The 23,755-nt window shown below is 46.2% G+C and overlaps 1 protein-coding gene and 2 long non-coding RNA genes across 5 annotated transcripts in view; 2 read left to right on the top strand and 1 right to left on the bottom strand.

Annotated features, from left to right (window-relative positions):
- LOC127590901 (uncharacterized) overlaps positions 1–23,755 on the bottom strand; it is a 203,720-nt gene that overhangs the window by 142,668 nt on the left and 37,297 nt on the right. The gene's annotated exons all lie outside the window — the stretch shown is intronic.
- LOC127590903 (uncharacterized) overlaps positions 1–23,755 on the top strand; it is a 355,000-nt gene that overhangs the window by 121,330 nt on the left and 209,915 nt on the right. The window lies entirely within an intron of this gene.
- On the top strand, positions 9,217–10,092 carry LOC127590893 (myosin light chain 4-like). The gene has a single exon (XM_052050478.1). It carries the CDS (start codon positions 9,314–9,316, stop codon positions 9,914–9,916), a length of 603 nt encoding a protein of 200 aa, XP_051906438.1. The 5' UTR covers positions 9,217–9,313; the 3' UTR covers positions 9,917–10,092.

Consider the following 23,755-nt stretch of genomic DNA (forward strand, 5'->3'; position numbering starts at 1 on the left):
CAGCCTTGTGCATTATGTATAGCCCACATCTCAGTGATATGCACCCTCTGGGTTCCTTCGCTGTATATTCTTTGTATTTTTAATGCTCTCCCCAAGAATCTCATTTTCTCGCTAGGACTCATTTAGGCCGCACGATTCACATTTCACATTCCGACATGGCCATAACAGCGACTCTGTAAATTGGTACTGTGGCTGCGGGGTTTGGAATATGAGGGCTGACTTTGGACTTTTGGGTGATGAGGTGAAACTCGACTTCCCCCACCTTTCAGTTCTTTCATTTCTCTGGGGCTAGTTGAGGAAGAAATCATTCTTTAAGTGGTGGAAGTGGTACTCTAGTGGTATTTGACAAGTGGCCTGACCAGGTGGAAGCTGCCCCCCAAAAAGACTCTCAACTCAGATCATCGGTCATATTCTAAAACATGTGCAGGCACATTGAATGACATCGCAGCCAATTACTGATGGGTCTTAATATGAGTTGCTTTGTTGAACATGATCCTTGACTCAAAGTGCCCCGTGATTCCCCATGCAGCCAAATTCTATTTGTCAAAATAAACCGTTGCTATCAAGATCTCAACCTTGCATCAAAACCCAGCAGTGACATGGCTAATATCTTCCCGTGTAACTCTGCGTTTCGGTCTGCCTCATCTGCCGCCACTGAATGACGGGTTAATGAGGTTCATACATGCCCCGTCTGATTTCCCGCTATCATCTCACTCAAGACATTTTGACAGCAGGCAATTAGGAGCGAACAAAAACAGCGGCAAAGTCTCGGACAGCATTTGGTTCTAACTGTTTCCGAGAGTCCTCTGCCTGAAAAACAAAAACGCACAACCCCACACAAAAAAAAAACATCATAGACCAGCATGGTTTTCTTGTGTTTTTGTGCAAACAAAAAATCAAACCAAAACAGCCAAGATTTGAACAGCCCAACCTCCGGTCAGTGGGCAACCTGCTCCCTGAAAAGACCCCACACCCACCCAGCAGTGCCAGAATATTGCTGGGGCCTTGCCGGGAGATGGTGGCCAGGTGGTCTTGCGAATGTCACCAGCTACCGGCAGGGCGACAACAGCATTCTGGTCTTGCTGGGTGGCTTTGGCTCACTTGGTACAGCAGGTTGACCAGTGCCCGAAGGGTTCGGCTGTGTAAATCTTGGCTGTTATCGAAAGTGGATGCCCCCCCCCCCCAACAAACAAAAGACAATTTTCGAAAAAAGCTAAATATAGCTCAAACCTATTTGTTTAGGTGCAGTTCAATCCAAAAGAAACAAGCATGAGTAGTACAGAGTGAGTCTAATTGCAAGAAGCAAAAAATGCAAAGTGACGGTTAAAGACAGAGAAATAGTACATTCGGAAGAGAAATATGACGCATGAACGCCTCTTTTGGCATCCACGCATTCCCGGAGCATCTTAAAAATATCTTGGAATCAATCCAGCCGAGTCTCCGTGACTTGCTCGGTGACAGCCTCCGACACGCTTTCGATTAATTCAAGTATGACGTTAGCATGCTGACTGCGGACGTTTCGCTCTCGCCGCTTCTTTATCAAGCCCGAGTCAATATCACCTTGGGGGGATGCGGGGCTAGCCGAGGTGGCTTGTATTTGCTTGATGTACGACCCGCCTGCATGGTTTGTGACTGCCTTATCGCTCAATCACTCAGCAAGATGGAGACCCGCACTCTGACGGCTGACGGACTATAATGACCCCCCCACCTGCCCCCCGTGCTCCCTCAATTCCCACCATCCCTTATATAAACCCCAAATGCACATGCGCCACCTGAGTGTGGGGACTAAAAGGTAATCTCTGTATTAGCTCTCAACTGTACCGTTGCGCCAGTTGCTGCGAAAATAAAGAAGAAAAGTAAAAAAAGGAAGCATACTAGAACATCTGAACCTTATTTTGAGTTTATTAGGTGCACTTTAAATGCTGGCAGGTGTAAAAAAAAACAGTCACAGTATGTGTGAATAAACCATGACCTCATAAAGAAGCAAATAGCAAAAATCAATAGGAAGGTGCACAGGGAGCCAGAGGACTAAGTATTGACCCTTGGGGTACTCCACAAGAAAAGTGCTGTTTGTTATTGTTGCGCAAAGTCCAATAATTTACTTCTGTAGGTATCATAACTTAATTTGATTTGTTTTTTTGCCAAACATTCAGTCCTTTTTTTATTATTATTAGCTTTGCCTACCTTTTTTGTGTGGAGTCTAAATTATATATATTTTTTTCATTTTGTTTATCAATTGCAGAATGAACACATAATGTCTATGAATTGGAAGATATAGTACAATTTTCAAGGGCAATGGACATCCATTGTGTTGCTCCACACATAGACTTCCTTTCATAAGACGGTCGCCTTCCTCTTCTTTCATGGCAGCCTTATCCCACCGTGACATCCTGCCGATAATGGAAAAAGAGTCCAAGGTGGCCTCTTCTATGGATTCTAATATTCAGTTTAATTTTTCCGCAGTTGCAAGGTCAGATGCATGGCGGCCATCAATAGGGCTAAAATGTATACATATGGCCATGTCGACTTGCACTCTGCAGCCTTGATTATTTCTTTGGCTTCACAACGATACATCCAATTACCGTGTTCGCTGTTGTGTGATGGTATATTTACAATCTAGTTTTTATCCGCCATTTGTGTAGGAAAATGTTCAGAGCAAAACAGCCTCACGTCCTCAGGTACCGAAGGCATTAAAGCACAAAAGCGTGCGACTTTTCATACAGCATCCTTGTCATTGCCAACCATCGCTTTGCTGATCGCAAATTATCGGTGTACCAACCGGGATGACTCTTGTGCTAGCTTAGCAATGACATGCCATGAAAATATTTAGCGACGGGACATGTTCATTCTAATGGTAAACTTAAAAAAAATATGCGTTGATAGCATGCTTACATAATTTATTTCATTCATTCATTCATCTTCCGAGCCGCTTTATCCTCACTAGGGTCGTGGGGGGTGCTGGAGCCTATCCCAGCTGTCTTCGGGCAGTAGGCGGGGGACACCCTGAATCGGTTGCCAGCCAATCGCAGGGCACACAGAAACGAACCACCATTCGCACTCACACTCACACCTAGGGACAATTTAGAGTGTTCAATCAGCCTGCCACGCATGTTTTTTGGAATGTGGGAGGAAACCGGAGCACCCGGAGAAAACCCACGCAGGCCCGGGGAGAACATGCAAACTCCACACAGGGAGGCCGGAGCTGGAATCGAACCCGGTACCTCTGCACTGTGAAGCCGACGTGCTAACCACTGGGCTACCGGGCCGCCCATAATTTATTTATTATGTTCAATGTTCATGGCAGACATATCGTCATCAAAATACACACACGAAAAAGAAAAGCACTTTCAATGTTTATCAATCCTGTCCAGGGCATTTGGCATCTATCATCTTGATAATCATTTTTCTCCATCTTAATCTAGTCTTCTCAGGTCTGTCAATCTCAAACGAGCTCTGCGTCCTTGGACAGTGTAATTGAAGAGTGTGGGGGTGGGGGCGGGGGGGCGTTTGACCTTAATTTAAGATCAATATCTCCCCTTTCTGTTTACCCGAGAGGTCGCGTCATTCGCAAAGCTGATGGCCGTACGCTTGTGTTGTGGAAACCTGCAATGAAGGAACCAAAACGGAATGTTGATGTTGGTGTGCATCAGTGCAAACTAGTTTAAAGTTAATTTTTTGTGGGGTTTTTTTGGGTCATAGTTCATATATAACAAGAACAAAACGTTTTATAATCCACTTCCTCGGTGTGATTGTGAATAGGGTATGGAAGTGTAAATTGGAGCCGGTTCGCCACTGGGGGTAGCACAGTGTGAAAATACTTTCCTGCCAATCCAGCGCAACTGTCAGAAGTGGCTCTTTTTTCAGTTTTTATTTGCACTTTGCATAGCTGGCTGCATTCTGTGCTATTCTGAGGTATCCAGTATTTGAGGGCGAGCGGGGTGGGGCCTTCAAATCCCACCGCCAAAGCGCCAACTGATGTCTGCCATTCCCTTTGGACTCCAGCGAGTGGCTGCCTTCCACTCCGCGCATGGTTGAATGAGAGTATGTTTTGCGCAGATCTTTGTGCCGTGTTTGTTTATATCGGTGTGACGAATCATACAGAGGGGCCGGACTTTAATCCAGCAGATAACACCGGGGAATGACCGCTGGCGGCCGAGCCCATGCGGGTTAGCTCCTAAGACAGCGGTTGTATTTCACAGATGGATTTGGACCCGGTCCGACTCTAGGTAACCTTCTAAAATTAGAGCCCAAAGCTCATGGCGACGGTGCGTACTTGTAAGTCAAATTGAAAAGACCTCAAAGGTCAGCTGTCAAGAAGATTCCATTTTTTTTTTTTGGCAGGGAAGTGTGAAATTTCCAATGGCCAATCAAAGCCTCCACGGTTTTCTCCCGTAAATCGAGGCTTAAAATAAATAACTAAATAAATAACGGAAATGCAAAAATTCAATTCAGACCAAAAAGATGCTTATGCAAGTTGTACGTACAAAACGGTGTTAAAATTACCTGACATCAGGCAAGACCTCAGTTGAGTGGGCATCAAATGATTAACTTGTGGCCATTTTCTCTGTAATTTGGCTTTTCAAAGTGAGACTTTTTCCAAAAGGAGGAGGTGTTTTTCAGAAAAGAATGTTGCAAGATTAACTTGGAACGTGGTCATTTTCCAGCGATTCACCTCTTCTTATTTTTCTTTTTCTTTTCTTTATTGTACCTTACTAACGTCTATTTTACATGATTTCATTCATTGCGTCGAGACCATGTGGCAGGTGACATTAATCACGAAGAAAATATCCTTTACGTCGTGGTGCTCTGTGAGCTAAGTTACATTTGCACTCCTGTATTTCATACATTCATTCATTCATTCATTCATTCATCTTCCGAACCGCTTGATCCTCACAAGGGTCGCGGGGGGTGCTGGAGCCTATCCCAGCTGTCTCCGGGCAGTAGGCAGGGGACACCCTGAATCAGTTGCCAGCCAATCGCAGGGCACACATAGACGAACAACCAACCACGCTCACACTCACACCTCGGGAAAATTTAGAGTGTTCAATCAGCCTGCCATGCATACCTTTGGAATGTGGGAGGAAACCGGAGCACCCGGAGAAAACCCACTCAGGCCCGGGGAGAACATGCAAACTCCACACAGGGAGGCCGGAGCTGGAATCGAACCCGGTACCTCTGCACTGTGAAGCCGACGTGCTAACCACTGGACTACCGGGCCGCCTTATTTCATACATAAGCTAGAAATTTCAGGAAAGATCATCGTATACACACTAATGCAGAAAGTCAAAGCAAGTCGCCCCATCCCAGCGACGCTTCCCATTAAAAATCGACTCGAAATCCACCCCCTGTGACAATTGCGGTTGTCATTTCCAATCCCTCATTTCCCTAAATCCCTAAAACCCTCTGTTGCAACGTTGTCCTATTACAAATGATAGTTTTCTTGCAAAAAATAATAATGGGGGTTGATCGCGTGGGGGCGGCGGGATTCCACACTTTGTGAAATTAAAAACTCAGAAAGTAAATTTTCTTTAATTTCTCATCACTGTGAATATTTCAAAAATGCTTAAAAAATATAAACGTGGAGGTGAGGGATTTGTGAGGTTCCACCCAGTCGGCGTCGCCATTGAACTTGATCATCAGGACGAATGTTGAAATGAACTCCAAAGGGAAAATTGGCTAACAGAGCGGCCATGCTGTTGAATTGTTATCATGGGATGACGCTTCCTGCAAACGCTTTGCACACACAACTGTGTCAACACTTTAATCAAGACCATGTTTGAATGATTAGAGCTGGCAAAGGCAATGCCTGTTCCAATACTTCACTTGCTTAATTACAGCAGGCATCCAGGTTTTCTGACTCCCCCCCTCACCCCCGTAATGTATATTCATTCTTTCATCTTCCGTACCGCTTGAACCTCACTAGGGTCGCGGGGGGTGCTGGAGCCCATCCCAGCCGTCTCCGGGCAGTATGCGGGGGACACCCTGAATCGGTTGCCAGCCAATCGCAGGGCACACAGAAAAGAACAACCATCCACACTCACACTCACACCGAGGTACAATTTAGAGTGTTCAATCAGCCTGCCACGCATGTTTTTGGAATGTGGGAGGAAACCGGAGCACCCGGAGAAAACCCACGCAGGCCCGGGGAGAACATGCAAACTCCACACAGGGAGGCCGGAGCTGGAATCGAACTCGGTACCTCTGCACTGTGAAGCCAACGTGCTAACCACTGGACTACCGGGCCGCCCCATGTATATGTGTGTATATATACAGTATATATATATATGTATATATATATGTATATGTGTGTGTGTGTATGTATAAATTTTAACTTTTAAAACATTAAAAAAGTTCACAAGTGGCCTCTTCCCAATGGAAATCATGCACAGGATATATAATAATAAAAGCATTCCCCCCCCAAAAAAACTAACAACAACAAAAGAAACCAACCTAAAACATTGTTTATTTATAGAATTTTTGAACATATTGTTGTTAATGTCGGCCAAATGCTAAATAAATAACAAACATGCACAAGTCGGTGCCCCGTGGTACCGTGCGCAAAAAAGGATTTGTTTTTAGCATTTAGAAGGCATTTTATCAACACGTTTGAATGTACTTTGCAAATCCGTTCGAACGAGTATGCGCGTCAAATTAACACAAGAAAAAAAAAACTGTGCATATGCGCCAAAATCAACTTGATCATCCTTTTGTGCGCCATCAACTTTTTTTTATTTCCTTTCTTCTCATTTGGCATCACTTCTTTAAGGTAGTCATGCCGGTTGCGAGTCAGACAATAACGGGGAGATCACAGAGCACAATTGTCTCATCTCCGCAGCTAGGAATGAGCACCCTGCCCATTTTTCCCGAGCTTGACTCGCAATTCTGACAGGGAGATTAGAGAAGTTTCCAGGCTATTCATACTCCTCCATTCTCTTTGGAGTACTTGGCTTGGTGGTCCAATCCTCTCTCGTTCAGCCGGACCGGTCTATTTCTGATGCGCGTGTGATGCTGTTTTGGCGCGTGTCTCCGAATGGCTTTTACCCGTTTATCCCAGCAGCACAAAGGCTTAGAAAGATGTTTTCCTTGCAGCTTACCAGGTGATTTTCTCTGCTGGAATGCCACTATTTTTATTTTTTTTTTAAATTCAGACACTTAATCCCCGAGAAAGTGGACCAAACATGTCTTCGGAGGTCCTTTTCTACCCGAGAAAAATGCAGACTCGAAATTTTTGCATCTGCTCTCGACTGCATGTTTAATCCGGTGTGCAAACTAGAAAATATGTTGTACGTCTATCAGAGGTATTCAACAAAATGACTGCTGGATCATAACATTTTGCCTTTAGCAGCTTTGGGCTTTGTGGCAAAGCGCAGACTTTTTACCTCAAGCATTCTCGCTTCGATTGTATCTGCAAAAAAACGCATCAGGTTCTCTCGCCATGTGTCGTTTTTAACATTAGAAATGTTGCAGAACCCTCATCAATGGTTCCCGGACCACAATAAAATTCCCCGAGGGCTAATCTCTATGGACAATAGTCCCCAGAAGCCAAACGCATCCTTAACGTGGCGAATAAAAACTTCCGTTGCATTTGTTGACCTGCACAAAATGACGCCAGAGAGGAATCGAACAGCCCCTCGGGCAGCCTCGTTTAATTAGCGCTCACTCTTCAAACCATGCGCATTCTGATATTTCTGGAAGGCTCCACATGTCCTCCCCCGGAATATGCTTGTCGCTAAAAAGAAAGAAGAACCCCCCCCCTCCCCGTGCTGCCTGTTGACCGTAAATGTCGCATTTGCAGGTCCGCCGCAAATCACCGCATCAGGTTGGGCATACGTGATGAGAACCGAGGCTGTTGTTGCCGGGCAACTGATGTAGCGGAAGCATACGCGGCCCACTCGAGGACAAATCTTGGGTTTCCTCCAGCGGGGGGTCGGCGACTGTGTTCATCAGTCGATGTGACCACGTAACTGGATGAGCTGTGCCGGTGTGACAGAAATGCAATTGAGTGGACGACTTCCAGTAAGCGGCATCTCACGTGGCCATTAGATTGCGATGATCTGTTTGCAGATGTCAAAACCGCAAGATAAGTGAGAGGAAAGATGGCGAACCACGAAGCAAAGTTTTCGTCACGGTTGGAAGTCTCCGTACAAAAGAGAGGCCTTTATTGTTTTTATTGAACAGGGCGTTGATTGCAATTGTAATCGGTGCGTTCTGCGGACACGCAGGAACAAGAGCTTGACTTTATTTTCTTTTTTTGAAACGATTTTTTTGAAGCCTCGTTTTATGTATGGTACTTTGCATTCCTTTCGAATTTGGTAGCCTTTTGAATGACACTTTTGTTTTGGCTTTAGTCAAACTATTGCTCGGATTATAATATTTAGTATTATGCAAAACACTATGAAGTCAGGGCGGCCCGGTAGTCCAGTGGTTAGCACGTCGGCTTCACAGAGCAGAGGTACCGGGTTCGATTCCAGCTCCGGCCTCCCTGTGTGGAGTTTGTATGTTCTCCCCGGGCCTGCGTGGGTTTTCTCCGGGTGCTCCGGTTTCCTCCCACCTTCCAAAAATATGCGTGGCAGGCTGATTGAACACTCTAAATTGTCCCTAGGTGTGAGTGTGAGTGTGAATGCTTGTTCGTTTCTGTGTGCCCTGCGATTGGCTGGCAACCGATTCAGGGTGTCCCCCGCCTACTGCCCGGAGACGGCTGGGATGGGCTTCAGCACCCCCCGCGACCCTAGTGAGGATCAAGCGGTACGGAAGATGAATGAATGAATGACTATGAAGTCACCAAACGAGGATGTGACCACTTGATGTTTGAAGTTTGAAGCTAAATTGAGACGGGACGCTAGCAGCACCAGAAGTTTAAAAACCAAACCAAAACAAAAAAAAGGTGTTCCCACAGAATGCACGGATTCCCACTTTTAACCGTTGCCGAGAAAAGCTATTTTGGTCGCTCTCCACCCCCCGGTGGGTTGATATATTATCCGTACTCTGATCCCTTTTGTCCGTCAGAGAGAGACAGAACATTTTTGGCCTAATGCAACCGGACCCTGGCTAATGACAGCAGATCGTCCCGCCGGCCAGATGACAACAGCTGAGAACAATACTTAATGTTGACATCACTTGCTATAGAGATCTATTTTGGGTTTCTTCCTTTTATAGTGCACGGGAGAAAATTGTGCTGCGGTTCCCCCGGACGAGACGCATATAAAAGAGGGGCGAGGCTGGGGTGGGCCTCTGTGCTCCGTAGACCCCCGAAGATCCCATTCACACGTTCTCGTTTCACAGTCCGCCTCTCGGCCCACCCCCCTGCAGAAACATGGCGCCCAAGAAGATCGAACCGAAAAAACCCGAGCCCAAAAAGCCCGAGCCCAAGGTCTCGCCGGCTTCGAAGATGGCTTTGTCTTCCGAGCTGCTGTCGGAGCATCCCAAGGAACCCGACTTCGATCCCAAGAGCATCACCCTCGAGTTCACCGCCGATCAGATCGAGGAGTTCAAGGAGGCCTTCAACTTGTTCGACCGAACGCCCAAGGGTGAGATGAAGATCTCGTATGCCCAGTGCGGGGATGTGATGCGAGCGCTGGGCCAGAACCCCACCAACGCCGATGTGCTCAAGGTGCTCGGGAAGCCGCGGCCGGAGGAGATGAGCTCCAAGATGGTGGACTTTGAGACCTTCCTTCCCATGCTGCAGCACATTTCTCGCGCCAAAGACCAAGGCAACTACGAAGACTTCGTAGAGGGCCTGCGAGTCTTCGACAAGGAGGGCAACGGCACCATCATGGGCGCCGAGCTGCGCCACGTCCTGGCGACTCTCGGGGAGAGGATGACGGAGGACGAAGTGGACAGACTCATGGCCGGACAGGAGGACGCCAACGGGTGCATCAACTACGCCTCCTTTGTGAAGCACATTCTCTCGGGTTGAACGCTGAATCCCAGAGACTTCTACCAATTCCCGTCAACCGTGGACCGACCGGTATTTGCGTAACATTTGTGTCTCACCGGCCGCCCGACCTGCGGCGTCTTCCTTTTGGCAAACGCGTCACGAATCGCCAGTGAGATACACTGGCCGTCCGTTTAATAAAGGCAATTTTATCACAAGCCTCCCCCTCCCCACCCCTGATTGTCATTTTTAAGAACAAACAGCATTTAAATTCAAAGAGAAAATGATTTATGCTAATCGACTTGGTTAACGTGATTTGGAAACGCGTATTGTCGTGGAGCAAAAAATGAAAGAAAACAATAATAATAATAATAATTAATAGGCTTTGGCTGCCAGATTTGATTGTATTCCAATTTCCACAAAGAGCCCTCTTGTTATGATGCTGGAGGGGCAGCTGCTGTGGCTCATGACACGCAGCCAACGCAGACAGACACAAACACTCACGCGTACACAGACACATTGCAGACACTCAAAGTTGACGAATACGAGACAGGTGCTGCAAGGACGCCCCCCCCCACCCCCCTTCTAGATCTTGTTAATGGTTTGGTGGCCCGTTAACAGTAGACCTTGACAACACAGTCCCATCACCCCCGTGAGGGATAGATGACAAGTAGTTAGCTACGATGGTGGCCTTTCCTTTAGCACCACAACATTAGCGTTAATCTCATTGGTGTTAAGGGACGCCTTGTCCAGCTCAATTTGCAGAGTTTTGACTTCTGCGCATAACTTTTTGATAGAATCATAAACTCGCTACATGTTTTGATTCATTCATTCATTCATTCATCTTACGAGCCGCTTGATCCTCACTAGGGTCGCGGGGGGTGCTGGAGCCTATCCCAGCTGTCTCCGGGCAGTAGGCGGGGGACACCCTGAATCGGTTGCCAGCCAATCGCAGGGCACACAGAAACGAACAACCATTCGCACTCACACTCACACTCACACCTAGGGACAATTTAGAGTGTTCAATCAGCCTGCCACGCATGTTTTTGGAATGTGGGAGGAAACCGGCGCACCCGGAGAAAACCCACGCAGGCCCGGGGAGAACATGCAAACTCCACACAGGGAGGCCGGAGCTGGAATCGAACCCGGTACCTCTGCACTGTGAAGCCGACGTGTTAACCACTGGGCTACCGGGCCGCCCCTGTTTTGATTCATGTTTCCATAAATAATAACGCCTCACCTTTATAAAGAATGATTTTACGCGTAAATTTCAATTTGCTCACAAGTAGCGATGCTGTCACGCGCTCATCAATTGAGTGGGGGAAAAAAAGTATAAATAATTGACTTTCCAAGATGTCGATGCTAACACGCTAGAAGACCTTGCGTTTTAGAACATGTCAAAGTAATTGGATGACACGCAGTCAAGAAAAAAGGCTAGCTTAACAGAAAACTCCCGTTAGAATGGACATTATACTTTCATTTATATATGAATGACACGGCCGGTCTGTCGTTTCAGCTCGTAAACCCTTTTAGTAACGACTGAAATATCGTAGCAAAGGCGATGAGTCCAGATATACGCGTGGTTCCCCCCCGAGGAATGCAATAAATGAACGCTGTGACTCGGCGCGGCCCCCGCAGAGCTGCTAGCGGGCTTGCCGGATGCTTAGTTGGGCTTGTTTATGGCCACGTGTTTGGGCGCCGCGCTCATCGCGACGAGCAGACCAAGGGACGTAAATGAAAGCGCACAAAAACTCGGGTCATATAGTCGCGGCGAGATTTGGTTAGCGTTAGCGCTCAGGTTTCGAATTTGAGTTATCGTCGGTTAGGTTTCATGAGAGTTTGGGTTCGGTAGTCGATACAGGCGAGTCTCATAAAATGACTTTTTCCCCTCAGCAGACTCTTCAGAGATTATTGATACAGGGGTTTGGGGTGGGTGGGGGCAACCCATTTATGTCGTGATTGCTTTATTACAACGTTAAATCGAACACCGTTACAAATGGAAGAGGAAAAGACTTTTATCACATCCGCTGTTGTTAGTCCGCACGGCGCAACGCTCGTGGCATTTCTCACTGTCAGATAAGAATGTTAAATGGGAGTGACTTTGTGCCGCCACTATTTACAATGCGTTAAGTAGGATTGCTTTCATTCTCATTGATGTTGGATTGGGGCAATTAAAAGAGTGACCTACTTCGGTTGTCTGTCAACGTCTGAACATCTCTTGTGTTATCGTTGATGCGCAACTTCAGCGCATTTACAAGTTTTATGATAAAAGCCATTATATCACGGCGTTTCTGTCATTGGAGGCCGACCAGCTTCCCGGGCCGAGGCAAGCGGCTCCTCTCGTTCCTTTGAAAGTAAGTGCGCTAGAGTTGCTCAGTCCTCCACATTTTGGAAGCAGAAATAGACTCGCTGGGGTCCATGGAGAAGATCGAAGCATGCAAAGCACGTTTATGAGGAACCGTAAGCAGACTTGCACATGTGGGATGATGTAAAGTCAGCCAGGGCAGTCACAGATCACTACTGTGAAAATGGGCACTTGTAAAGTGCCTTCCGCTACGATCGTTCTTGTCCGTTTGTGACAACGTAGATTTTCAAAAAATCGGATGCTGATAATGCTCATAAGTTCACGTGTTACATGTCCTCCTAAGAATGATGGCTTTAGCCCCGAATCTGCTCTCAAACTTGGCCCCCATTCTTACGGCACCTTTTAAGCATTTGAAGTTCTTGTTATGCGATCCGTTTTATCTTGCAGTTATTTACTGCCCCACCTGGCCCCGTATTTTGGCGTTTTAAAAAGAATTTTCTGAATTTGTGGCTGACTTGGTATCTTACGCAGATAATATACTTCCTCTTATGGGTGACTTTAACATTCATATGAATGTCCCGTCGGAACCACTTACCGTGACGTTTGAGGCAATAAATGATATCTTTGGTGTCAAATGTACTGGTTTTACCGTACACCACTGCGGTGTCTGTCCATTACTCTTCAAGATTTGAAGTCTTGGCTCGTTACTTCTTGCTTACGGTTCTTGTTTATGGTCTTTTTTTTTTTATGACATTCTCATGGCAAATTACACTGCAGAGTATGTGTCTTTTGGATTTAACTGCAGCGTTTGATACAATGGATCACAGTATTATATTGGCTCGTTTGCAGCACCTGGTGGTGGGCAATGGCGGGTCGGTGCTATTTAGCAATTAGAACCTTTTATGTTAGCCTTGGTTGCTTTGAGTCACGAACTGCCCCGCTGTCGTGAGGTGTTCCACAGGGTTCAATTCTGGGGCCTCTGCTGTTCTCACTGTATCAGCTCCCATTGGGTAAATTTCTTGCTGGTCATCTTTAAAACCCGTCTTAAAACTCATTTTTATTCTTTGGCTTTTGGTTTTTAGTTTGATGGTTTTTGTGCTTTCTATTTTTGTGATTAATTTGTTTACCCGTTTGTTGTTGTATGAATTATTTATGCTCCACGTACACCAATTTGTATACAGCGGGAGTTTTTTTAAAGTGCTCTCTAAACAGTTGAGTTTATATTATTCTCACATATGGCCTGACTGACCGCAATGAACGCACCCGAGACCGATTGAAGCGCTATGTGTTGCCCCTTAAGAATTTTGTTTCTACTATAATGAAATCATGTCTGTAAACAATTGCAAAAAATATAACGGAAATATATCTTTCACTCCGATAGCTTACTCACACTGGCGTAGTATCCATCCATCCATCCATCCATTATCTACCGCTTATCCGGGGCCGGGTCGCGGGGGCAACAGCTTTAGCAGGGAAGCCCAGACTTCCCTCTCCCTAGCTACTTCTTCCAGCTCTCCCCGGGGGATCCCGAGTCGTTCCCAGGCAAGCTGGGTGACATAGTCTCTCCAGCGTGTCCTGGGTCTTCCTCTGGGTCTCCTCCCGGTGGGACATGACCGGAACACCTCACCGGGGAGGCGCTCAGGAGGCATCTGAATCAGATGCCCAAGCCACCTCATCTGGCGTAGTACATCACAACTATTGGGAGTGCCTTACAAAAAAATATTAAACAACAATCGTTCATTTCTTCCACTGATAGATTTAAGACCACTTTTTTATAATTGCACTAGTTTTCCCATCCTGTCTGAAGAAGGAACATGATAATTATTTAAACTGTTCTCAATTTACAAAGGTGTCATGAGTTTCAAAACCTTTGGCGGAATTGTTGTAACGTTAGGGGGGGAGGGAGAGGATCCAAACTAATTTTAGTACCATCGAACAGAGGGTGGAAATATGTTAAATATTTATAGCTCTTGTCAGGAGGGTGATGCAGCCACTGCAATTTTCATAGCTGCTGTGCTGTGTGTCGTTTTAAGGAGCATTACGTCCGGCGTTCAATATGTTCTCCTTGCGCTTTTAGTGACCTCAAACACAACAGTGGCCACATTCTCACACGTAAACATCGAGTGGCAGCATTTTCTCATTTGAAGAGGTAATTTGTGAGATTGCTACGCCAAGGGCAACGTGCATTGTTTGGGAGCCGAGCGCTTATTGCAGCAGCAGCAGCAGCGGCGGCACAGTGTTTGTTGGCTCAAATTTTTGGCAGCAAAATTACTCATTTATCTTATTCTTTAAACTTTAATTTCCTCAGCGATTTTTTTTTCTTCTACCAGAAATATCTTCAGGGCTAAGATGAAGCACAAACAATCCAAGATCTTATTTTTTTAAATTCGTTCTTCAGTAAAGTTAAAGGCAATGCCGTGTTGTTGAGCTCAAAAGTCGCAAGCCATCGGGCGAGCGATGGTGAAGATAAACGGCAAGCTTAACGATGCAACAAAATCAGCATTTTAAGTGTGCCAAGGTCGAGATTAGCCAGCGTCATTTGTCACCGGCAGCGAGCGAATTTGACCGCACTGCGTTAAGAAAATAAGTAACCTTATTTGACTTTTCAGAAGACCGCTTGGCTTGAATTAGAATCTCTCTTTTCTAAGGTTTAAGAATGAACTGACTCCACGGAGCTCAAAGTGGGCAGTAATAAATACATTCACCCCTTCATATATAATATTTTTTCTGGGGTAAAGCCATTTTATTTTTGTGGAAACATGTTTTCTGGTATTTCCCTTTAATAATTATAATGGCCATCAATCATTTGAGAACTTTTGCGAGCAGGCAGGCGAGCCTGGCCCTTAGCACCCGTGAAAAATGGGAATGGCTGGAGAGAGCTGATTAGTAAACACATGCAACAGGGCTGACGAGAACAGGTGGGAATGAAAACCAACCCGACAGAAATGGAAAAAAAACCCCCTAAACCAAAAACATCAAACAAAAACGCAGAACATGACAGAAACTTGCCGATCTCGGTTTATGACCGCATTCAGTTCCTCAGGCAGCGATTGAAACTGAACGTGAACGTCAGTTGCAACGTAGGCTATCGCTAACCTCTGCTAATGCGGGAGTAATGTCACATTTACAATAACTTTGCATGAAAACCCTTCGAGGCCAGAAAAATGAATCAATCACATGAACAAGACGTACTAAATTGAAGGGGAAATTAAGCGTGCCTTGTGCTATGGGGCGCCTTGTTGCACTGTTTGAAATCGTCATGTAGCAAGAGCTCCCTGTAGCTAAGAATCAACTCATGAAATGGGTGACTGATTAAATAAAAATAAATAAACGTTAGCGGCCACAAAGCCAAAATAAATGTTGTTGAAACTACATAAAATCATGACCCAGACCGAACAGAAAATTGTTGGATGATTAAAAAAAAAAATGCAATTAGACGGAGCATGAGTTATCCGCAAATGTATTTTCCCCAAGATGGCACCTTCCACTTCTTCATGCCACACTGTTGACGGATGACATTGTCGGACGAGACATCTGGCTGATGCTATCCTCAAAATAATTGACATCTAAAGATATCCAATGCATTTCTCCAGCTTCCTCCGACTTTATCCACAAATTTAGCATCCTATTTACCGCCGGTGCTACCGAACTCGTAACAATTAGCTGCATTAGTCCAACATCTGGTATTCCTCCGAGGCGACAGCGTGCGACATCAAGGTGTTCGGCACATCAAGAGCATATTTTATCATGATGTGTTGCAAATTGTGTGTCCTCTAATGCAGTGTATTTATAAGCGCTGGGCCAGCACGACATGAAAGATGGAGCAGGCGCTTGATGAGTACAAAAAGCTTAAACCTGCAATCTGTGCATTGACAGAATTTTTTTTGGAGCAGCCATCAAAATAGTCTCAGAAATGGCAACGTCGTGACATGTGGCATGTGGCGCGTATGTGGACAGTTTGACAGTTCCCTTCACACCGCTAATCCAATTTAATTGTGGAGGAACTGGACGAGGAAACATGATCATGACAGTAATTAATGTGTTCATGTGCCATGGAATAGTTCTGCGAAACTAGTTGGTCTGCGTTTGGTCGGCGAAAACTCACAGTTTGAGGTCACAATGCCGACCTTTACGCAAGCTAAACACACGTTAGCAGGTAGCAAGGTTGGGTTCGGTAGAAGGGAAACAAAAAATATTTGAGGTCATGCGTTCCATTTCAGCCCAACATGTACAGTTTGGGTACACAGATGAGGTGGCTTGGGCATCTGATTCGGATGCCTCCTGAGCGCCTCCCCGGTGAGGTGTTCCGGTCATGTCCCACCGGGAGGAGACCCCGAGGAAGACCCAGCACACGCTGGAGAACCCAACATGTACAGTTTAGGTACACAGATGAGGTGGCTTGGACATCTGATTCGGATGCCTCCTGAGCGCCTCCCCGGTGAGGTGTTCCGGTCATGTCCCACCGGGAGGAGACCCTGAGGAAGACCCAGCACACGCTGGAGAACCCAACATGTACAGTTTAGGTACACAGATGAGGTGGCTTGGGCATCTGATTCGGATGCCTCCTGAGCGCCTCCCCGGTGAGGTGTTCCGGTCATGTCCCACCGGGAGGAGACCCCGAGGAAGACCCAGCACACGCTGGTGAACCCAACATGTACAGTTTAGGTACACAGATGAGGTGACTTGGGCATCTGATTCGGATGCCTCCTGAGCGCCTCCCCGGTGAGGTGTTCCGGTCATGTCCCACCGGGAGGAGACCCCGAGGAAGACCCAGCACACGCTGGAGAACCCAACATGTACAGTTTGGGTACACAGATGAGGTGGCTTGGGCATCTGATTCGGATGCCTCCTGAGCGCCTCCCCGGTGAGGTGTTCCGGTCATGTCCCACCGGGAGGAGACCCCGAGGAAGACCCAGGACACGCTGGAGAGACTATGTCACCCAGCTTGCCTGGGAACGACTCGGGATCCCTCTGGGAGAGCTGGAAGAAGTAGCTAGGGAGAGGGAACTAGCAAAAAAAAAAAAAAAAGACCATTGCAGCAGCAATAAAACAATGTTTTGGGCTCTTTAATTTGCCTTTTGTATCAAACAATGCACTTGATAGAAGTCTGCAGACAAAGCTTTGATACAATACACCGCCTCAGCCCTCACCGCTGCTTTCATTACTGCCCATTCAACACGCACGACATGTCCGAGGATCAATACTTGTTCACCTTGTAGGAGCAGAAACTAGATTAAATGCACTTCCAAGGGCCAATAAGGAGTGTCTGAGCTCACTTGTCGCCAACCTTTGAGTCCAATATTTGACCTGATCCGCTCTCTGGTGCTCCCGCGTACACGTTGAGCGTTATTTCCATAATAGGCGAGGCGAGGCAGCTTTGTTGATATACAACACATTTCATTCACAACTCAATGTGCTTCACACAAGCGGAGACGCAACACCCACGAGCATTTCCAAACACAACAGCTAACGGCATTCAGAAGCAAGGCAAAGGAAACAAAAGTGGCTTCCAAGCTCTTGGATCTCCGTTGACTCTCGTTGAACGTCTGACACGCGGGCTAGCAGGCCGCCTCGTTCGAGGCCCCCCTCACATGCTTTGTTTTACAAAGTTTGAATGGCTGCCAAACAGGACGCCGGTCGGCTTCGTTGGCTTCCCCGCAGAACTCGAAGAACAACGGTGGCTTTTGTGCCGCTCCTCAATTTGGAAAATTCCGAAAACTTTTCTGTCTCTTCTTGAGCGTCTTTGCGAACGCACAACCACCTCCTGCTAATTCGCATTCGCTTTAGTACTTGCCATACATTGTTCAACTAGTGTCATTCATTCATTCATTCATCTTCCGAGCAGCTTGATCCTCACTAGGGTCGCGGGGGGTGCTGGAGCCTATCCCAGCTGTCTTCGGGCAGTAGGCGGGGGACACCCTGAATCTGTTGCCAGCCAATCGCAGGGCACACAGAGACGAACAAGCATTCACACTCACACTCACACCTAGGGACAATTTTGAGTGTTCAATCAGCCTGCCATGCATATTTTTGGAATGTGGGAGGAAACCGGAGCACCCGGAGAAAACCCACGCAGGCCCGGGGAGAACATGCAAGCTCCACACAGGGAGGCCAGAGCTGGAATCGAACCCGGTACCTCTGCACTGTGAAGCCGACGTGCTAACCACTGGACTACCGGGCCGCCCTGTTCAACTAGTGTATTTTTTGTAAATATTTTAGTCGACGTAGCACTGTTGCTCCAAAAGTGTAATCAATGCATATTTTTTTTTTCCCTTCTCTATACCATAGCAGAGGGCAGCCCGCCTACTGCCCGAAGACAGCAGGGATAGGCTCCAGCACCCCCCGCGACCCTAGTGAGGATCAAGCGGCTCGGAAGATGAATGAATATACCATAGCATATGACGTTTTATCATTTCCACAACAAACAGTCTATACGGCCTGATTTACAAAGCCACTCGCCAAATTCACTCGGCTGCTCGTTGGCAAGTTGGGCTGATTTGACAAATCCGAGCGCAAATTTAATTACAAAGATGCGCGTGAACCCAACCAATTTGCCAGATTTGTACACGACACGTGGGTGTGCATAATGGACTTATGGAAGTGACACGTTATGCAATTGATCCAAAAGAAGGCTGTAGAATGTCGTTTGGTGTCTATAGAAACACATCCCGGTGGGTGTGACAACAATGCATGTTGAGTGAACATTTGTAAGCACGTTGCAGCCGGGCTGCCTTAAATTCAACGCCACTCACTGGGAATTAAGTCATCTCGTGGCGCCTAATCATGTTTGCGCTTGTTGGGTGGGGGGGAACACGATGTGTCCTGAGCTGTAATCCTGATTGACTTCTCCAGATGGCAATTTGGTTTATTTATTGTGGTAACTGAGAATCCATTGTCAGGATTATAGACCGCGCCTCTGGCCAAAAAACATCGAAGGAGCCACTAGACCTTTTACTTTCGCTTTGAGTGCTGCTTAAAATGCGATTTCATTTGCCCTCACTGGTGGGGGGGGGGGGGGGGGGATTACCACGTCGTACTTCCAAAGCATACCTACATCCAGCCAGTGTGAGAGAGAGATTTAATTAAGACCAACAAACTTCATTTCATCAGAGGAAGTAACTTGTCTGGATGGAGCTAATGACTTTTTTCGGGAACAATAAATGCATGTCGGTGGCACAGTGAGCGAGTGGCATGTCCGCCCGCCTCGCAGACGTCAGTTTGCATGTTGTCCCCCATGCGGTTGTCTTGTGTGATTGCGAGTGAGAATGTTTGTTGGTCTGTGAGTGAATTTCTGCAACAGTGAAATAAGTTAACACTAATTTTCAAAACAAATCTTTTTTTCTGGTTGTTATTTTGGAGACCCCATGGTACCCCATCAAGGAGTCCTAGGACCTTAAGACCGCACTATTGTGTCTGTAAGTTCATGTTCATAAAAATCCTCTGTTAAAAAAAAATAAAAATAAATGTATATAAATATTCAGGGAGACAAATATTGTCTGAAAAATCATTGTCGCACAATAGTTTCCACTTTGCGGCTGGTAGTCATTAGCCTAAAAAAATCTAATAAAATAATATATATAATATTCATTCATTCATTCATCTTCCGAGCCGCTTGATCCTCACTAGGGTCGCGGGGGGTGCTGGAGCCTATCCCAGCCGTCTTCGGGCAGTAGGCGGGGGACACCCTGAATCGGTTGCCAGCCAATCGCAGGGCACACATAGACGAACAACCATCCACGCTCACACTCACACCTAGGGACAATTTTAGAGCGTCCAATCAGCCTGCCAGGCATGTTTTTGGAATGTGGGAGGAAACCGGAGCACCCGGAGAAAACCCACGCAGGCCCGGGGAGAACATGCAAACTCCACACAGGGAGGCCGGAGCTGGAATCGAACCCGGTACCTCTGCACTGTGAAGCCGACGTGCTAACCACTGGACTACCGGGCCGCCCATATATATAATATATGATATATAATTTTATCCACACTGTAAAAAAAAAAAAAAGGTCGATCACATGTTGTGGAAGGAGGACATAAAAGTCAGGCGATTCCCTTTTCTGTCCCGTCGCATGCTGGTACTCAAAGGTCACTTTGTCATTGCGATTATGAAGAAAGGTTGAGCCGTCAAGACAGTTCAGGACGCGGCCATGTTTGTTTTATCGCTTTTCATTCAGCTTCGGTACAGCAAGCAAACAACTTAATGGACTGCAATTTATTTTGTATCTCTTAGCTGCGGGAACCGTTGAGATTATTATTTTTTTAAGATGCAGCAATTTGTCTAATTACTCTATTGAGACTATTTTCACACGCGCAACTGCACAAGGGTGTCTCCGCTCTGAATTACAGTTCACGTACTAAGAATACAAATATCAGAATGAAGCCGTCCGGTAAAGTATCCATAAATCCGCCAGTTGTCTTGCACAATGTCAAGGTAATGTCCCATTGAGTCGATGTGCAAAATAAGCCCCGACGTTCTACCTCAAACTCCCAGCGAGTCTGGCAACATGTTGACGGAATTTCCTTTATTAGAACTGGAAAGCTGAGCTCCACAGATGACGGGTTTGTTCAGAAGTTTCCGGATGTAGAAAATGCAGCGTACAGGACAGTTCTCACCTCATGTTTATGCAGCTACCAGGTATCACGAATGCAAACCTGTTAACTGGTTCCTTAATTCCCACCGGCGACAACAGCATCACCGTATTTTAAGTCATTATTAATAAATGTGAGGCATTTGTACAGATATGACATTTAGGATTAGGTTTAGAACATTACAAGGCGGCAGGCCATCCTCACCACAAAGTCCCGGGAGGATGCAGCCACTCCCTCAAACTATATCACTCATCCTTGTGGCCGATGCACCGTTGACTTTTGCAAACCCGTAAAAAGATACAATATGATTGATGGACATCGAAAGGAACCAGTGTGGGCTTTTCATTGGACCCGTCCGGGCTTTGATTTGTAACTTAGCACTTAAGAGGAACCGGTGATGGAAACACAGGTTGCTACGATAACAGGCAGTCAGGCCAAAAGAGGCTGATTTAAAAAAAAGCACATTTATATTCAGTCAAATATAGAAAAACTTTAATAATATTAGTATTGTCATTGGTGGCGGCCCGGTAGTCCAGTGGTTAGCACGTCGGCTTCACAGTGCAGAGGTTCGATTCCAGCTCCGGCCTCCCTGTGTGGAGTTTGCATGTTCTCCCCGGGCCTGCGTGGATTTTCTCCGGGTGCTCCGGTTTCCTCCCACATTCCAAAAACATGCGTGGCAGGCTGATTGGACGCTCTAAATTGTCCCTAGGTGTGAGTGTGAGCGTGGATGGTTGTTCGTCTATGTGTGCCCTGCGATTGGCTGGCAACCGATTCAGGGTGTCCCCCGCCTACTGCCCGAAGACAGCTGGGATAGGCTCCAGCAGCCCCCGCGACCCTAGTGAGGATCAAGCGGCTCGGAAGATGAATGAATGAATGAAAGTATTGTCATTAAAATAAATAGCCAGTTATTTTAAGTGACCCCCCCCCCCCCCCCCCCCGCCCTTCCGCAATTTTTTTCCCCAAAAATAATTACTACCACTTTTTGCCCTCTATTGGATGCAACTTTTATTTTGAGTTATTTTTAAAATCAAGTAACCGATTACTGAACCAAATTACTTTTCAAGTCTAGTAATCAGTCAAGTAACTGTGCCAATGCTAGCTAGTAACAACAAATATGCAAATGACATAATCAACTACCGGATTGGCATGTGCATTAGCGGTCCTTTTGGTGGGTCCTTACGAACAGAGATTGTTTAGAAATTAAGAACCTTCAATACCAGATGTGTATTAAAAAGCAGCTCGAGGAAAATAACTTTAATGAATCTCTTTTTTTTTTTTGTCCCCTTAAAACGTGCGACAGTGCACATTAGAGTATTCTCCCTTCACATCCCAGATCAATATTTTCCAGCTCGCGAAATGCTTTTGATCAGCTGCAGTTTAGCGTCCCACCCGCTGACTGTCGTTCTTGGTGCGCTATCAAAGCAAAAATCTCGAGCGCTTATTATAGCTGACCTTCTCAAGAGCCTTTTTTTTTTTTTTGTTCGCGGATGCCCAGCGCGAAAAGTCACTCGGAATTTGATGCTGACAGCAGCAGTGCTGACCCTGCCGTCTTAATCACGACGCCAAGGTGTTGTATAGCTCGTCGCGCAAACTAAATGATGAACTATTGTTTTTTTTTTTTGAAGTCCTATGCCCGTGAGGATTCGTGTGACTTTCTGGTTAGTTGTTAAAATGCATTCTAATAAATGACGCAACAGAGGCCCTGCAGTGGAACAGGAATCAATAAATAAACAGAGCTTGGCTCAACAAGCTAAGCTGTCTTGAAATATAGGTAGAAAAAAATGGCATAAATAAGAGATGCCGGCAGCCCTGTATATTACCTGATTAATTTATGATTATAACAGATGGGCTTTGAAAAGGAATGACTTTGGTCAGGGCATAAGAAACTGCGCGTAAAATGTTATGATGTATGGTCGAAGACGGTGGAAAGTAACATTAAAATGTAACAACGCCGGGTGACTTCCTAAGAATATGAAAAATGCGGGTGGGTTCGAGCAAAGGGAGGGGAGGGACATCACGTTGGGGGGGGGGGAACTAAAGAGCCACCTGAACTAGTTTCCGAAAATATATCCAATAGGAAGACTGACTGACTTTTTTCTTCGCTGCAGACTCCGTCTTGAGCCGTGTAGTCCGTACTGAGTGGCCGCCATGTTGGATGTGGCCACCAGATTTGCGATATTTTTAGAAAAAAAACCTTGCCATGTGGGAATTCTGCTTACTTTTATAAATATGTCCATTTTCATTAGGAAGACCGACTGACTTTTTTCTTCGCTGCAGACTCCGTCTTGAGCCGTGTAGTCCGTACTGAGTGGCCGCCATGTTGGATGTGGCCACCAGTTTCGCCATATTTTTAGAAAAAAAAAACCTTGCATATGGGAATTCTGCTTACTTTTATAAATATGTCCATTTTCATTAGTTCCGAACGCTGTGCTGCAATTTATTTATGTACCTCCGACATTTACCTTGCGTAACTGTTTAATAGTCTGACTGCTGCGGCCATAAGGACAAGAGTCCTTGATGAAAACGATGCATTATATTTCAGCCGTTCGACGGCATTAGTTGTGGTTGCGAGCAAAGCGGTAGTTCAGCTGAAGCTTTTATTCAGCCAGATGGCATAGAGAGGCAACGGCCGAAAAAAAAAAGGGGACCGTGACTTTTGTTGTCGTTGCAAGTACAGCAGCACAAACAAAATAATACCACCTCTGTAGCGCAGTTCGTTTGCTGATCCCGCTGCTGCGGTTGTGGCCGAAGAGGTGTTGGCTCGACACTATTGATTGGACCAATGCACCAAGACGGAATGGAAAGGAGTAATGGGATTTTTTTTTTTTTACACTTACGAGAGTCTTGAGAGGAGAGTGGCAGCATGCGCAGCACCTTCGGGTGTCTTGTGTTAACACACAATTTCCATTAAAAAAAAAAAAAATCATGGAAATGAGTCAGCGCTGCAAGAAAGACCAGAGGGTGGAAAGTCACATCAGCAAACACAC

Source organism: Hippocampus zosterae, chromosome 18 (assembly GCF_025434085.1).
Source record: "Hippocampus zosterae strain Florida chromosome 18, ASM2543408v3, whole genome shotgun sequence".
NCBI classification, from domain to species: Eukaryota; Metazoa; Chordata; class Actinopteri; order Syngnathiformes; family Syngnathidae; genus Hippocampus; species Hippocampus zosterae.